General features: G+C 37.2%; 1 protein-coding gene across 2 annotated transcripts in view; it reads right to left on the bottom strand.

Annotated features, from left to right (window-relative positions):
• LOC149317400 (phosphatidylinositol 3,4,5-trisphosphate-dependent Rac exchanger 2 protein-like) overlaps positions 1–17,132 on the bottom strand; it is a 182,225-nt gene that overhangs the window by 69,583 nt on the left and 95,510 nt on the right. The window contains exons 18-23 of one of the 2 annotated variants that reach the window (XM_089517426.1): positions 16,863–17,011; positions 16,343–16,428; positions 14,519–14,655; positions 9,127–9,244; positions 8,271–8,455; positions 3,491–3,652 (exon numbers count right to left, since the gene is read on the bottom strand). In XM_089517426.1, coding sequence (XP_089373552.1) covers positions 3,491–3,652; positions 8,271–8,455; positions 9,127–9,244; positions 14,519–14,655; positions 16,343–16,428; positions 16,863–17,011 — 837 coding nt within the window. The remainder of the gene's footprint in view (positions 1–3,490; positions 3,653–8,270; positions 8,456–9,126; positions 9,245–14,518; positions 14,656–16,342; positions 16,429–16,862; positions 17,012–17,132) is intronic. The other variant, XM_089517427.1, reaches the window with a different exon arrangement.

Here is a 17,132-nt window from a genome sequence, read left to right as displayed (position 1 = left end):
GATAAGAGTGTGTGACTTGCCCAATCTAATCCAGTGTGTTTCCATGGTTAAACATGTATTTAAACCCTGATCTCCTGGTGTCCTAAATATCAATGGTGTCATGGGGGGGGGGGGGTTTTACAGGGGGTGCAAGCCACATTTCGGGGCAGAAGGGGTGAATGTGTGCCCTTCCCGCCTGCTCCATCATGGGGCTTTCTCCCTGGGGAAGAAGCCCTGCAATGAATCAGCAAGAAGGGTGAGTGCACACCCTCCCTGGCTGCCCTGTTCCAGGTTTTTTTTCCTGGGGAGGAAGCCTGTTGACAGAGGAGAAGGGGACAACGTGCACCTCTTCTGTCCTCTCTCAGCCACAATGGGTGGGCAGCATGGGGGTGACACAGCGGTTGGAGAGGGGAGACCACCAGGCAACTGGTAAAGGGAGGGAAGGGGGACGCAAATGAGCAAGTTAGCAGGAGGGGGTGGGGCAGCCATCCCCCCCACCAGCAATCCTCACCATAGAAAGTGACACCACTGCTAAATATGTGCCATACTGTATAACTGGTATAAGGGGAATCTTCTGAATATTTAGAAATATAGAAATCCTGACTTTGTCAAATCTAATGAGATTATCAGATGGGGGGGGGGGAGTAAAAGGCATAATCTAATCCTGGCAAAGTCATGCGATTGCACTGAAGGTTTTCAGACACATCGCACTTATCCATGACTTAACCCATGAAGATCCAGGCATGCTCCAGCAACAAACCATCCATGGGACTTCCCCATGAATGGTTTGTTGCTGGAGCATGCTTGGATCTTCATGGGTTAAGTCTTGAATAAGCGCGACGTTGTCTGAAAATCTTCAGCACAATCACATGACTTTGTCAGGAGTATGTCTTTTCCTTCCCCGATTTTCCCCTGTCTGATAATCTCCTAAGAGAAAATGTTATATGTTTTAGATAACAATACTATAGAAATATACGTCTTCAAATTGGTAATATTCTTAATGGCAGTAATAATAACAGTGGATACTTTCTGTTACATATAGTGACACAGTAGGTTCCTAATCTCACAGATAAACAAAAACAGCTCATATTTTGAACAGAGTTCAAAAATATAAATTCCTGTGGGATTTGTTCAGAGAGTTTTATGGCACATATATTAAGTGGTGTTGACAATATTTCCGTCCAGGTATTCTTAACTTTTTTCCTCAGTGGTGTGCAACTAATGCAACAAAGACAATAAAGACATTTAAATAGGAACAGCAGCAGTACATATTCACATTTAAACCTCCCACACATTATGTCTCACAGAAACCAAAAGCCTGGCTATAAATCAATGAAGTAATAAGTAATATATGTAATATTTTTCATGCATATGTTGCAAAAAATCTGGAGAGTATTATGCTGGACTGAAACTCCTGTTAGAAATAATGGGATAACAATAAGTACTACAGGAAGCCACCAGGTTTCTATTTATAGATTTCAAACTTCCACAGTGAAACTAACAACATAGCTAAAGAATTCTCAGACACTTTTGTTACTATGGTTACATTTAGTTCTCTAAAAGAAAAGCATAGCTGTTCTTGGCATAAAGCACATTACTAACAGCTATCAAGAATTTTAAACAGTTTTGAAACAACAACTATGCATCATGTTAATGTATTTGGAATGGTATTTTTTTGAACAGTAAATGATTGTATGAGTTTATATTAAAGTAATGTCAGATACAGTAGTTCTCCACCTAGTTGTGCCGATATACTTCCTCCTGACCCAATATGACCTTACTTCTCTTATCCTGGATATTGTAGATCGCAATTAATTATTCTACAGTAAACAAGAACTACAGGAAAAACACAACATAGTTGTGTACATAAAATTTCTAAATGAGCAGTTAAAATACCCATTTATACTAACAATGGCAGACAGAAGTAAGATGACAGACGGAAAGAAAAGTAAATAAGATAAGACAGATACTTTAATGCCTAGACTGCTATCAATATTTATTTTGCTTGAGAAACATTACAGCCTTTCTTTCATTGCCAAATTCCAAATCCGAACATTTGACAGCTATGTTCTAGTTCAGAAATATTTATACCATATAACAAAAGATAGACTTGCAATCTACTTTCAGCATTTCTGCATTTATGTGACTAGTATGTTGCTATGGCTCTTAGTAGACCACAAGTTAAACATAAATCAACACTGTGATGCAGCAGCCCAAAAAGCCAATGTAATTCTAAACTGCATCAACAGGAATATAGTATCGAGATCAAGGGACGTCATAGTACCAATTTGTTCTGGTTTGGTCAGACCTCAGATGGAATATTATGTCCAGTTCTGGGCACCACATTTCAAGAACAGTGTGATGTGGCAGCCAAAAAGGCCAACGCAATTTTAGGCTGCATCAATAAAAGTATAGTGTCTAGATCAAGAGAAGTAATAGTGCCACTATATTCTGCTTTGGTCATGCCCCACCTAGAATCTTGTGTCCAGTTCTGGGTACCACAATTTAAAAAGGATGTGGAGAAACTGGAGCGTGTCCAAAGGAGGGCGACTAAAATGGTGAAGGGTCTGGAAACCATGTCCTATGAGGAATGACTTAGGGAGCTGGGGATGTTTAGCCTGGAGAAAAGAAGGTTAAGAGGTTATATGATAAACCTGTTTAAATATTTGAAGGAGTTGTCATATTGAGGATGGAACAAGCTTGTTTTCTGTTGCTCCAGAGAATCAGACATGGCATAACGGATTCAGACTACAGGAAGAGAGATTCCACCTAAACATCAGGAAAAACCTGCTGACAGCAAGAGCTGTTCGACAGTGTAACACTCTCCCTCAGAGTATGGTGGAGTCTTCTTTTTTGGAGGTTTTGAAACAAAGGCTAGATGGCCATCTGTTGGGGGTGCTTTGATTGCCTGGCAGGGGGTTGGACTGGATGTCCCTTGTGGTCTCTTCCAACTCTAGGATTCTACGATTCCTTGTATTCAGAGAGACTACCAACACCAGGAGCTCCAGATTCCTCACAATCTGCCACCTTCTCTTCATTTGAATCCTCCAATTCCAGAGAGTGAGTTATGACACCATCTGCCATATTTCTGCAACTTTATCTGATCCACCATGAGCTTTTCTTTATGCACTTCCAATATAGGTAGAAGGATTGCTCTGGAAAATCCTTCACATTGTTCTTTGACATAAGCACCTAGTGTCATCACAGAGGCCTTGCCAAATAAACACATCCTTAGAGGTGTGTCTAGGAAAGTTGGGCAGATTTACAAATAGCACTACCATCTTCCTCCATCTCTTCTATTTTAAAGACGTGGATGATTAATCAGTGATGTGCATAGCATAACATTGAACATAAGAAGACGTGTCCATCAAATTGAGTGTTTAGAATTAAGAATCTGTCTTAGATGAGACAACAAAAGAAAAGAAAGCGAAATGGAAGCAAGGGTAAACAGAGAGAGAGCACATACTTATTTTGATTATGCTTATTTCAAGTAAACCTTTTTTATCCTTACCTTTTTGTAACTAGTGATCCTTCTGAAAATGTGTTCCATTTTCTCATTGCAAATGGTGCTGAATTTACTTTGCAGGTCAGGAGATATTACTTCATTCAAAGTATTTAGGCTGTTACAGTTTTGCACAAACTGCTCATCACTTTTTGCTAGTGCTTCAAGAATCTGTAAATTAAGTATAGTAGATTCAGTGTAATAAAGTTTTGATTTAAATGCAGTAGGCTGTGTTAGTGTTTAAAGGTCTGTTCTGCATCTTTACACTTTAAACTTCAGAAATAAATGTGACTCATACATGCACCGCAGTGGTCCGCAGGACAAGAAATTATCTTTTAGTGCACAAGATGTTTCTTTCATCTGCCTCTGACTTATTGTTGACCATTCCTACCTTACTACCACTTAATGCAGGTACTGGCTTCCAAACACTTCTTTAGATATTTGAACTATATAGTGCTGTGGCTGCCCCCTATTGCATTCTGGGCCTTGTAGTTTAGGAAGGGGCATTTAGAATATTCAGCCAGAGAACTCTTAAGCTTCACTCAACTACAAATCCCTGTAAATGTAATAAGGTTGTAACACAGCTATGTCTCTGTAGTCTACCAACATGAAAAGGTGTGTTTTTAAAAAAAAAAAAATCACACACACACACACACACACACACACACACACACAGATCTTCAGCAGAGTTGAATGGACAAATGCAAAATAGGGGCCCTTGTCCCTTAGTTATGCAGAAGACAGGATTTCACTAGGATCTATGGCTAAATTCTCTCTTCTACACAGCTGTTAAAGATACAAGAACCCAATTATTTTTGCATTTGGCCAACACAGAACAGACTTTTAAAAATCCATTAAGCCCTGTATCTCTTTCGAAAGCCTCTTAAAGGCACTGCATGAGGATCTGGTATACTAACTTAAATCCTACAACTAAAATACATACAAAATAAAATATCAGAGAGCCCAATCTGGAATGGGAATGATTAGCATTTCATTCATTTCTCTTATAATTTTTTTTAATGTCATCGACTGGAATTTAAGACAAATATGTATGTTGTTGCTATGTGCTTTCAAAACATTTGCAGCTTATGGCGATCCTAAGATGAACCTATCATGGGGTTTTCTGGGACTGAGTGTGTGTCACTTGCCAAAGATCATAGGGCATTTACTAACAACTAATTATTTTTCCCATGCAAAAGAACTTTGTAGCACCTTGGAGACTGAAAGAAAGAAGTCGGTGGCACAGGTTTTCATAGACTTAACTTTACTTCATTAGATACTTAAGTCTATGGAAGTCTAACAAAGCTTATGCTACCAACTTTTTTCTCTGTCTCAGAAGGTGCTGCAAGATTCCTTTGCATACTGATCAACACATCTATTTCTTAGTATTTTCCCCCATGTAATTTCTTTAGCATCAAATAACTTTCACAGAGTATCTGCAATCACAGCACGAAAGTATTTTAACTTCTACTTTCTGAATAATCATATTAATGAAAGGTTTCTAATTGCTTGTAAGAGTTTTGTTTTCAGCAGATTTAATTAATAATGCAAAACATTTCAGCAAAATCTATCCCTTGGCCATTACTACAAAGAATATGATTAAATCGCTACCAGGTCATGCAGTTCCTGTTCTTTAATTTCAAATTAATATATTTTAGCAATACCACTGCCATTCTTAACTGGTTGTTTTAAGATTTTATACTGCATAGAAGTGAAGATTTGCAGTTTTGATGAAAAGAAACCCATAAGGATTGTTACATCTAACATTCAAACACAGCTCTCCTACTTGTTTTCACATTACTTTTCATCACTACAAGATGAATTACTTAGATATTCTTGACTTCATTTGTGCCAACGACGGCATAAAATATGCCTTAAATAAAATATGGAGGAAATTCAGCCAGCCTACCAACCACAACACAAGATTTTTGGACAATATAAAAGTCACGTAAAAGCCTCAGTATGGGCTGAAACAGATAGGTGGAAGGGGCGCCTTGAAGCACACCGCAGCCCCAATTCACCTTCAACCTAGCCAAAAAAGGAGGGGAAAAGATCCGCTCCTTCTTCGGCCAGGAAAAAGGCAGCTTTTGCCGCCCTGCCACAGTCCTATGGTGGCTTCAAGCTGTTCCGGCAGTGTGCAGCGTATAAATGTCATGCTGCTGGAGCGGCTTCAAGGCATCATCACAACATGCGGCGTCTAAACACCGCGTAACAATGATGCCCCAAAGTCGGCATATTTAGGTGATCTGTTCCAGCCCTATGTCTCTAGAACACTCTACTAGTGCAGCCTTTTCTCTGGCAAAATATAATCAGAATGGCTAAACCAGGACAAGCTGGTTTGAGGCATTTAATATTTTGAAATGATTCTATCTGTAAAGTGCCATATAAAGTAAAAAATATCCCTCTAGTAGTTCCTAATGGAGTATATGATAGAGTGCACACCATTACTTTGACACAACATGACACCACTAGTATACAAATCCCACACAGAAAAACCACAACTCTAACAATAGGGTATACCTCAAAAGGTTTTAACTCTCCTTTGAGTCATGTGAGTCATACAAAGTCCTACATGGTTTGGATTCAAGTTACCTACGGGATCATCTCCTCTCATATAATCTGCTTTGCACACTCAGGTCCTCTGGGGGTACATTTACTCTAGTTACCCAGGACTAGGTTGGCAATTATCAGCCAGAGGACCTTTCCTTCAACTGCCCCTAAACTGTAAAACAAGCTGCCAGAAGAAATTTGACAGCTGAATACACTGTCCAGATTTAAAATAGCATTAAAGGCCAGTCTTTTCTGGAAGGCCTTTCAAGATGATTTTTAAATTTATTTATTTATTTATTTATTTATTTATTTATTTATTTAGGTATGTATACCCTGCCCTTCAGCCCTAAAGGCTATCAGAGCAGCTTACAATTATTATTTTTAATAAGATGGTTCCCTGCCCTCAGGCCGAATGTTAAATGTGGATTGTTTTTAATACAGTGATTCTCAAACTGGGGTGCAGGACCTGCAGGAGGCCCCCAAGAATTGCTCAAGGGGAGGCATAAGACATGGAGGTTCTGGTCGCTCCTCTTTCTTCTTCTCTGCTTCCCAGATTTTTTTCTGTCATGCAGTGGAAGAGAAAGGAAAGCGACCACTTGAAGCCTCTGCTTTAGGGGGGAGAAAGAGAAGGAGGGATATTTCCTTGTAGAACATTAAAATCTGAATATATATGAATGTATGAATGAAAATATGCATAGTAAACAATGTATTTTTATTAATCTACTATGTCAAACAGGGGGCATGACATCTGTATATTGATGTAAAAGAAGTCACAAGGGTAAAAGGTTTGAGAACGTATGTGTCTTGTTTGTTTTTTTAAACTGATGTTGTGTATTTGTTGGTCTGTTGTTGTTCCCCACCTCAGCCCATGGACAGGAGGGGGTCATTATTATTATTATTATTATTAGTAGTAGTAGTAGTAGTAGTATCGGATACAAAAATAAGTACTTTCCACAAAACAGCTTGTCCCTAGAACATACACAGCAACTTGAGCACCTAGCCAATAATGATCTCAATAATACTTCAATAGATATATCCTTTAGGATTCCAGAAATGTATAACAGCAGCCACTCCAGCTCCAAGAACTGGGCTGCCAGGAGTAAGCAAGGGAAGAATATAACAACACCACTAAGTATTATAGCTACAACTATCTCTTATAACCACCCATTTCATCCAATTTTCTATAAACAATTGCAGTATCTTGTCTGAAAGGCTTGTAAAAAAATGGTGCAATTCTGATTGCCACTTCCCAGTAGAGTCCACCCATTGGAGCAGTATGATTTACATAAGCACAACTTACTTTTCAGCAATAGATTCAGTGAGTCCACTCTAGTTGGGGAGCAGCAATTGGATACAAGGAAAGGCAATAACTATAATGAGTTACTTTTTGGTTAACTTCATTAATGCCTTTACTGATAAAATAACACAATAATTGTTAGTATAGGTTAAAAGTAATTGTGTCAACAAGTGAAATTCACTTATTACTCTATAAACATTATTTGGGATAAGATTCCTCTTTTCTCCCATCTTGATGTCACACTGCTGTGTTTTATCCAAATTCTTACCACTCACCCCCCTTAGCAGCAGGTTATGCTCTACTGACTTTTCATTCTCCTACTTGCTCTAATTTAACACCAGTTAAAGTCTTTTTACAGTCTCTTGCTCCTCTGAACAATTAGCTAAGAACGCATTGAGAACACTTTATTTATAAAAGGAACAACTAAATATCTGTAAGATGCAGTGAACAAATTCATTCTTGGCCACTCTTATCCAAAATAAGATTTATTAAAATAGAAATCCAAATTAAAAATTGAACATCTAATTGTTATTTTACACAGAAACATTTTGAGAAGTATTTGAAAACAAACAAAAAACCAAAAAATAGGAACATTGTGAACATCTGGCCTCTTTAATATTATTTTATGTTTAGCAGTTTAATTTATGATTACCCTGCAACTTAATTTTCTTTTTGGGTGTATGACCATGATTCATAACCATTAACAAGCATCAGCAGTACACAGGTCATTCTGAACAGATAACCATGATTCATATCTATTAATAACCATCACACTACAAAAATCACTGACAAATAACAGATTTGAAATGAAGAAACTAAAATCTTTCCTGTAAACAAGATATGCCACTTCAGTGACAGAAGGAACACTAAAGAATTTATGCATATACATATACATATAACATTAATTATATAGAAAGAAATTTTATATTTCATATTTCATACCTTTGCAGTCAAGCTGAAAAAGCCCTTGGGTTCAATCATCTTCTCCAAAACATGACATTTTATTCCAGCTGTACTGTCATACTCATAAACTACACCATATTCCAGATGAACGTTATCAACAGTTAGACTGACATGGTCCTTCCGTCCATCAATTATTGCCATAGTATTAAATTTGTCAATTACTTCTAAAAATAAATGTTTAAAAGTCAACTACTTTTGTCTGCTATCTGTTTACTGAATTAACTGATACAACTAATTCAGTTATCATTGTTAAAATTGAATTGAATGAGCAAACTGAAACAGATAATTATTTATTTATAATCTCTCTAGAAGATAATTCATTCATTGTAAAGTTAGATCTACATAAAGATATATTATTGCTAAACCAAAGATAACTGAAGATGAGTAAATCTCTTTTGGGGCACAACCTAACACAAAAATGCTTACAGTTATTTCAATTAACTTATGTAGGACTGTACTGAATGTTCTATGGTAATCTGGCAAATAAAATGGTTGTAACTAAATTCACATTCATGTAAAGACTGTAATTTATCAGATTTCTGTATCTTTACATTACTTTGGATATTGTGAAGTAAAGAAATCAAGCTTGTAACTGACTGATTCACATATGTGTTTGATTCTTCAAGTATGCTATATGAAAAAGAAGTCACACATATAATATGTACAATTGTGATATGATACATGAAGTGTTTCATGCATTTTGTTTCATGCAGCTTACTTCAAGAATTATTCTTCTGACAATGCACAGGATGTTTGCTTCTCTTACTTTTTGGTGTTAAAGTGTAACATCCAAAATTTTCCTTTACTGTGTTCAATAAGAGACAAATAATCCCACCTTCTACTTTGCAGTCAAATGCATCTCCTCCATTGTCCCCCAAAGGTTTAGAATTTGTTTTCTGCAGATCTTCCTGGGCACTCTCAATGCTGTTATATACCCACTGAATAGAATCTTGCTGCAAGGTAGTAATAATAGTGATTTTAAATGTTTACATGCTTAATAAAAACAGAAAAACATTAAGCTGGCTAGAGGAAACAATGTTCTTATGGTTGTCAAATCAAATTAAAGGTTTACATTTCACAGAAGTGTTATTCCTCATCCTCATCAGCCCACCAATTTTAAGGACTAAAGAGATAAACAAAAAGACTTACACAAAATGTTCAAAGCAAATGAACCTATGCTTCCTGTCTTGCCATGCTGTGATGTGGGGCAGAGTTGTAACTATGGGGTGAAGGGATAAAATGAGGGCATTTCCCTACCCAAATAAGAATTCTGCTCTTCCCAATAAAGTTTTCTTTCAGATCTCAGATTTCTAGCTTTGCAGTGTAACACACTGTGCTGGTTTTTAGATCCTGTTTGCCTCATTTGAGATTCTGGAATTATAGAGATACAGTATATTGCAAAGTAGTCTGTTATGACAATAAAACACCTGTATGCAATGGGAAAGAAGCCAGCCTATGTATAAACAAAGATAAGATGAAGATAATTGATGGCTTTTAAGATGTGATGCTGTAGAAGAGTGCTGAGGATATTGTGGACAGCCAAAAATATAAACAAATGGGTCCTTGATCAGATCAAGCCACATCATGTGAAGGCATGACTCAATAGAAAAGACAAAAATGCTAGGAAAGGTAGCAGGATGTAGAAAGAGCGTAAGACTGCGTGCTAGATGAATGGACTTTATTAGAGAAGTCATAGCTTTGAATTTACAGGACCTATACAGATCAGTGGAGGACATGTCTCATTCACAGGATAGGATCAACTTGAAGATGGTTAACAACAAAATAGCTAGCTTATAATAACAATAACAGTGACAGTACAAGGCTATTGGCATAATGCCAACAAAACACCTTTGCATCTGTACACAAAAAAGGAGACATCAGTGGGTTGGGAGAAAAAATAAACCTCAACATGTACATTGATTGAAACAAGCAGAATAGTAATGACAACTACCTTACCTCAAGGTACCTCTTGACTGGATGAGAGAGCAAGGAAGGTTTCGTTAAACAAAGGGTAATGAAGGTACAAAACAGAAGCCTTTTCAGTAGCAAAGTGCCCAATTTTGCTCTCTGCAAACTGGTTGGCCTCTAAGGTGCTGATTGCAACCAATTGTTCATAACCTAAACTCCTATATGTGGTAAGATATTCCTTTGTTGATGAAGCTTGTTATTTAATACCAAACCAAATGTGGGTGGACAGATAAAGCTAAACAGAGGTGTAAGGTTGTGCTTAGAATGATTCAATGTCTATATAAGCTGTGCTGCTGAAGACAGTGTATTTATCTATTTATGCTACTGGAAAAAATCTTAGTATTAAAACTTCAGCTTGTTCACCTGTTAATTTCCTGATATATCAATGTTTAAGAATATGTAAGGAGAACATTTATGTTGGACAGAATTGGGTTTTGTAACCTTAGGAGCTTAGGTGACCAACATGGCAACTCCTAGAAAATCCTAACAGATTCAGACATACAGGTATAAGGCAAAAAAAAAAAAAAAAACCTTCACTCTTCTACAGGATATGGAGTGGAGGAACTATGCCAGTATAAGCAATAACATAATGGCCAACATTTTGCAGATGAAAACCAGGATACCTGTTGTCAAGATTACTGATTAATGAGGTAGAACTCACAGGCTAGGAGAGGCTGCATCTGTTTGTTTTTGCCAGAGCCTAAGGGCAGGACTCTGCCCTGCCTCTCCTCTCCCCCTGCTGAGTTAATTGCACTTTCAACTCAGTTTTCAGCAACTGAAGTTGAAAAAAGTGGGAGGACAGAGGATTAATCAGGACTATCCCTCCAAAGTGGGATAGCTGGAGGGTATGCAGTAACTTAAAACCGCCTTTGATCATTTACAAAAAGAGATTAGGCAGCCAAAGAAAAGGAGCAGGCATAGTTGCTAAGGGAATGCAAACAAAGTAAATATAAGAGTACTAGGTGTAAATGATTTTCAATGTCTCACTCAAAAGTACTAGAAATCTGGAGACTGAAGGAAAATTTCTATGGTGGGAGAATTCTTATTTGGGGGGCAATGTCTCATCGCCCCCACCCTGCATAGCTAGCTTTGAGGGCTGGTAATATAAATGCCAGTGCATGGAACAATGAAGTAAAACATGAGCTGTGATATTATTATTATTATCATCTCACTTTTTTTCTAATATAGAGACTCAACATGGTGAACAAGTTTAAAACAATACAATTTAAAAACTATACAGAATATTAAAATACATAAATATAAAAATTAAAAAACAATTAAATAATTTAAGGATTAAAACAGTTATAAATTAAAATATAGTATATTAAAATACAAGCCATAAAATTTGTATAGCCCAGCATTAAAAACCCAGTCCTTCTCAGCTTAATAGGCCTGACTGCACACAGGATTGCTCTGATGCAGTTTCGTTGCCACATCCTTCAAGATAGTACAGCAATGCAGGAAATTTCATTTGAAATTACTAAAGCTTCCTGGCAAATTCTTGGTGTCATACAGCACAAGAACCTGGGTGAACTATCCTTTGTAAACTAAAACTTTCAGAATCTTCTGATAGAATAACCACTGGCCAGTAGCAACTAGCATGATCATTGGCCATGTTGATGGAGAATTCTTGAAGCTGTAGTATAAAAAGGTAATTTTCCAAACTCTGTACATTGTTGTGGTGGAAAGGTGGGCAATGAGTTACTGCAACATTATATAAGAAAGCAAGAAGCATCAGCACAATTCACTTAGCTTTTTCTTACCCTTAATCCAACTACCCCAGAAATCCACATATAGTGAGGAATTGCAACTTTATTAGCCCACAGTCATACCACCATGCAGGTAAATTCAATTAACTATGGGCCTGAAACACACAGGGAAAAAAGAGCAGCTTCTGGCCACTTCAGGAACATGGGATGCAGATTAAACACATCCCTGGATTGACCGGAAAGCTGCTCCAGGGCAGTCTAAGGGAGCCCAACACTATGGGAAAAAGAAGCACGGGAAAAACACTCCTTGTCAGTGGCCTACTTGGGACTGTGACAACAACCACATTTAAAGTGGGTTGTACAGTCACTGCAATCTCCAGCTGATCAGGGCTGGAGCAGCCAGAGGCCACTCCAGGTGCTGCTCTGTTTGAGCCCTATGTGATGCAATCATGTAATCTGATCTTTATGTGATTCCTGATTGGTCAGACTCAAATAATAATTGAAAAAGATAAAAGTAAGGGGAAATAGTGTTGAAACAATAGTAGATCAGGTTAAGAAAAGGACAAAAGAACCTCACAGATGAAAAATAATTCCATGAAGACTGAATATGTTCAATACTCATAGTATATTGGAAGTAGGATAGATAAGTGGGACAGAAATGAAATGAGGTATAGAAGAGGGCATGGCTAATTGGCTAGCTATCACACTGAAAAGGAGTACTCTACACTGCAACATATTGTGTCCTACTTTTTAAGCACCAATAAGAATCCTACTCATTAAAATTAAGTGTCCCAATTCAAAATCTCTGGAGATTATCAGACACAGATGGGATAGGGACGAGATCGCTTCACCGTCCTTATCCCATCCATAACAGTGATCGTGCAAAAGCCTTTCAAAGCATAGCACCGATCCTGTCATTATTCTGTTCTTGAAGCAGCATTGCATTATCGCAAACTCCCGTTAATACAAAATGTGAGGCAATGCCACTTCAATGACAGGACAATGACTAGAGAATGACAGGATCAGCACAAGATTATTTGAAAGGCTATCACACAATCTCTGTCACTCATGTTTTCCAGATGGGATAATGTCTGGATGAGCGCAACATCATTTGAAAGTCCTTCCCGCAATCATGCAAGAAGGAAGGGAACAAGGACAGGATAATGACATCTTGTCACCTGTGTGATAATCTCCAGAATCTTAGTTCACACTTTAAAGTATTCCTAAAAATATCTGTCACCTTAAATGGAATATATGAGGTTTTGATTGAAATATTTGGCAACAGTCCTGTACATCCCGTGAAAAGATGTGCATGTGAGCTACATTAGATGTGCATGTGAGCTATATATGAGGCTAGATAACGTGTCCTCATTTGTTCTAAAACAAAATGTGTTCTCCTTATGTAGAACCACTGCTAGAAAGTCTGGCAGTAAAATACATGTCAGCTGCTTAATAAAGTAAAAAAAAAATCAATCATACAGTGCATTACAGAATTTCTATCACCCCCCACTTAAATACAGCTGGATGAACTACAAAAATAGCTTGTGTCCTGACAGAATTGAAAACAAGCCTCTGAAGGAAAGTGTGTGGGATGGAATAGAAGTTACGCAAAAAGATCAAGAATTAGAGCTTTTATATATACTTCTAAATGGTCTTTCAAAATAGATTTTAAACTTATTTCTCTTTCAACATCATATTAAATATTACTGGATAATTTTATATACTTTTTACTGATTATATGAGTTTGAAGTTAAATATCTTTATAGTGCAGAAACATATGTCATTGTGAGATCTCTTGTTCATATTACAATGTTCTGTTGCCAAAAATGTCATCACAAGGCTTGATGATTTGTGTTTAATTGTTATGAAGAGGAGGTCAATCTTGATCTACCTTCCTTGCATTTTTTTCTGTTTATTTTACATGTGGGGATATTATGGTCCATGCACTGCATTGGTGAATGGCTGTTCCCATTCATCTTTATGCAGTACTTCTATCAGGAAAGTTTTTGAAGCAGCATTCTTTCAGGATTTTAAAGATCCCTAGAATGATTCCATAGCCATTCTGCACCAACAAAATTAATTTCAGATTATAAATGTTAACAGTAATTCAAGCTTTTTATGACAAGTTTTCTGTATAGCCTTTGTCTTGTTTTTATTCTTTTCAGAAAAGATTATTTAAAAGATTGTCAAAAGACATTTTTAGTACCAAGTATATTTTCTTATATATGTCTCATCCTTTTCAGGTCACTATCCATATTGGATTTGCATTTAGAGATTGATTCTGTTGGTTTCAGTAGCAACAAATTTTGCAGAAATATTCAGGATGATATCCCCACACTTGAACCTTGTATTTGTAAGTTAGTCCCTTTTGGTTTCAACAGAACTTAATTAAAACGTGTGCTTCAAATAGCAGCGTTTGAAATAATTTAACTGTGAAGTGTTCTTTTGATTGTATTGTTTGTGTTCAGTTCTCAAGGGATAGATGTGACCCATTAAATGAAAATGTAAAGCAACAGCATTCAAAATAAGTGAAATAAGTAGAATCTTTACATGCATTGGACGTCTGTATTTCCTGCAGGCTGTGACATGGGCAATAACACTTGCATGGGTTTCTTTGCTGACGTTAATTCCATTCACTTTGATTATGCACTGTCCAGGGTGAAGGCCAGCAGCAGCAGCCACCGTTCCTTAAAAACAGTTTGGAAAGTTGCCAAGTTAGAACTTTCCTTCATGGAAAGAAAGGGGAAGAAAAACAATAATCTCAAATGCTTGGATTTGCTGGTCAGTTCAGAAACATATTTTAGCCAACATTGCCTAAATACCTAAAAGGCATGAAATCTTGTCTGATTTTGGAAAATAAGCAGGGTCAGCATGGGAGATCACCAATACCAAATGCTGCAAGCTATAGTTCAGAGGAAGGAATTGGTAAAATCGCATCTGCACATTCCTTGCCTATGAAATTCATGGGGTCACCAGAAGATGCTTTAGCAGGTTTAATACTTTAGCAGGTTCTGCACAAAGTGCTCTGCTTAAGTATCCCCCAACCATTCCCCTATTTATTTATTTATTTATTTATTTATTTATTTATTTATTTATTTTCTTTCTTTCTTTCTTTCTTTCTTTCTGATTGCCTTTCTTGGGAAAATGGCAATCATGACAGCTTAAGTTACAAACCTTTTGGGTACATTGTATGGTACCCTGACCAGGCTCATAAAGGAGACACAGTTTTACAATGCTGATCTTGTGAAAGTTCTATTGATCTGGCTTTGCAATGCTACATTTAGACCAGATTTATTACTTGTTCATTTAATGGGTTACTATAAAAAGCAAACAGCAACTTAGCAAATACATTATCTTAAATCTTTTATGTAGGTGCTAAATAAAATTCTGACAAAATCCTAAGTATTTGAAAAGTATTCTCAGGCATTCAAAACAAAAAAGCAGAGAAAGATTTGATACTGGTAGGAAAAAAAATTAAAACATGGAAATACAGTTTGCCCGTGCTACACGCAGGTTTACCGTAAGTGCTTTAGCTTACGCATACAGCAAGCCCATAAGGACAAATTGATGTGTGTGCTGCAGGCACCGGTGCAGTGCCACACATACAAGCACGCCACCATAGAAAAGAATAGGACTTAAGCATATATGTTTTTCCCCATACAGCAGGAGAAGGGGCCAGAATGGTTTCCCCACATATGCCATGGGGATCTTTTATACTATGTCTTTTTCTGTGTCTCAAGAAACCCTTAGGCCTTGATGCCTGGAACAGGGAAAACAGATTTCTGACAAAAATACAGTGCACCCTTTATTTACATGAGGGATCCATTCCGGACCCCCTCACATAAAAATAAAACGCCTATGCTCAAGCCTCACTGAAAATAATGGGACTCGTGCATGGCGTGGCGGTGCAGTGGCGCTCACTGCCACAGCACCACAGCGGCGTGTGCACATTATGGGCGTGCACCCCATTAGTCTTAATGGGATGTGCTGCCCCTTGTGCCCCACGCACCCCTGCGGACTCCCTCGCAACTTTCAGCATATGCTGGAAGCCGCATATGGTGCATCCGCGTATGACGCGGGTGCACTGTACTACAATAAACAAGAGGTGTTTTTAAATCTGAAACAATAAGCAAAGGATCCAAATCCAGGGACATTTATATTTATTCAGACTTTTAATTTCTTTAACCTTTTGTTGTAATGAAAATCTGATCCACAAGCATAGTAGTTCAAATTCAAAGGAAATACAATCAAGAATGAATAAATATCTGGTTCAAGAGATTAGCTCTTGATAACTATGCCTATGAGTTTATTTTATTTTATTTTATTTGTATGTTGGAAAAACATATTCACAACTAATCAAGCCTCACTTCTTACCTCTTCCCACAGCATGGACAACTGAAGGACCAAAGCCTCGTATTTGGAATCCAAGACCATCCACAGAATCAGGTATCTTCACTGTCCTAAGAGAAACCTCAAGATGAAAGATCCATTGCCAGTATGTTTATTTTATTGATCCAATTTTACATAGGTAGCAAGAGACTGTTTATATGTTTCAGGAAATGCCTTCTTCATGGGTTCAACCAATTAAACTTTTCTTCATTGTTGACAAACTGCCTTTGCAGATTAACAGAAAATGTAATCATATTTTCCTGATAAGGTAACTACTATTTGTCCATTATTATAATCCAGGAGCAACATTAGAAACTGTATATTCAATGCCAAGAACTTAAATTCCCATTCAGCCATTAGTGCCTTCCCCCAATAATCTTTATCCCTTAATTCCAAGCATTTAACACTTAGCAAAAGAAAGCTTTCCCATCTTTTCAGTTTAATGCCCTATGCCCATGGTTTTGTAATGCACTTTCCAATTTTCCAGACCAAAGAAACAACTTACTCCCTTGGTTTTGTGCTCACAAGTACCCTGAGGGGTTTTCTGCGGCTTAAACATGCTTTCAGAAAGCTATCCACTTCACTGAAGGGTCTCAGAAAAACAAGGTCACCATTAATGGTAAAGATTTTTTTCCCAACTTCCAGACCAGCCATCTAAATAAGAAAATGAATAAAAGAGATAAATTTATTATATATATATATATATATATATATATGTATATGTATATGTATATGTATATGTATATGTATATATATTTAAAAACCCAAACTAGTG

This window comes from Sceloporus occidentalis, unplaced genomic scaffold (genome assembly GCF_023333645.1).
Source record: "Sceloporus occidentalis isolate IW3139 unplaced genomic scaffold, rSceOcc1.0.p SCAF_3, whole genome shotgun sequence".
In the NCBI taxonomy this organism is placed as follows: Eukaryota; Metazoa; Chordata; class Lepidosauria; order Squamata; family Phrynosomatidae; genus Sceloporus; species Sceloporus occidentalis.
The sequence above is the reverse complement of the archived record's forward strand: the minus strand, read 5'-3'. Positions and strand labels throughout refer to the sequence as shown.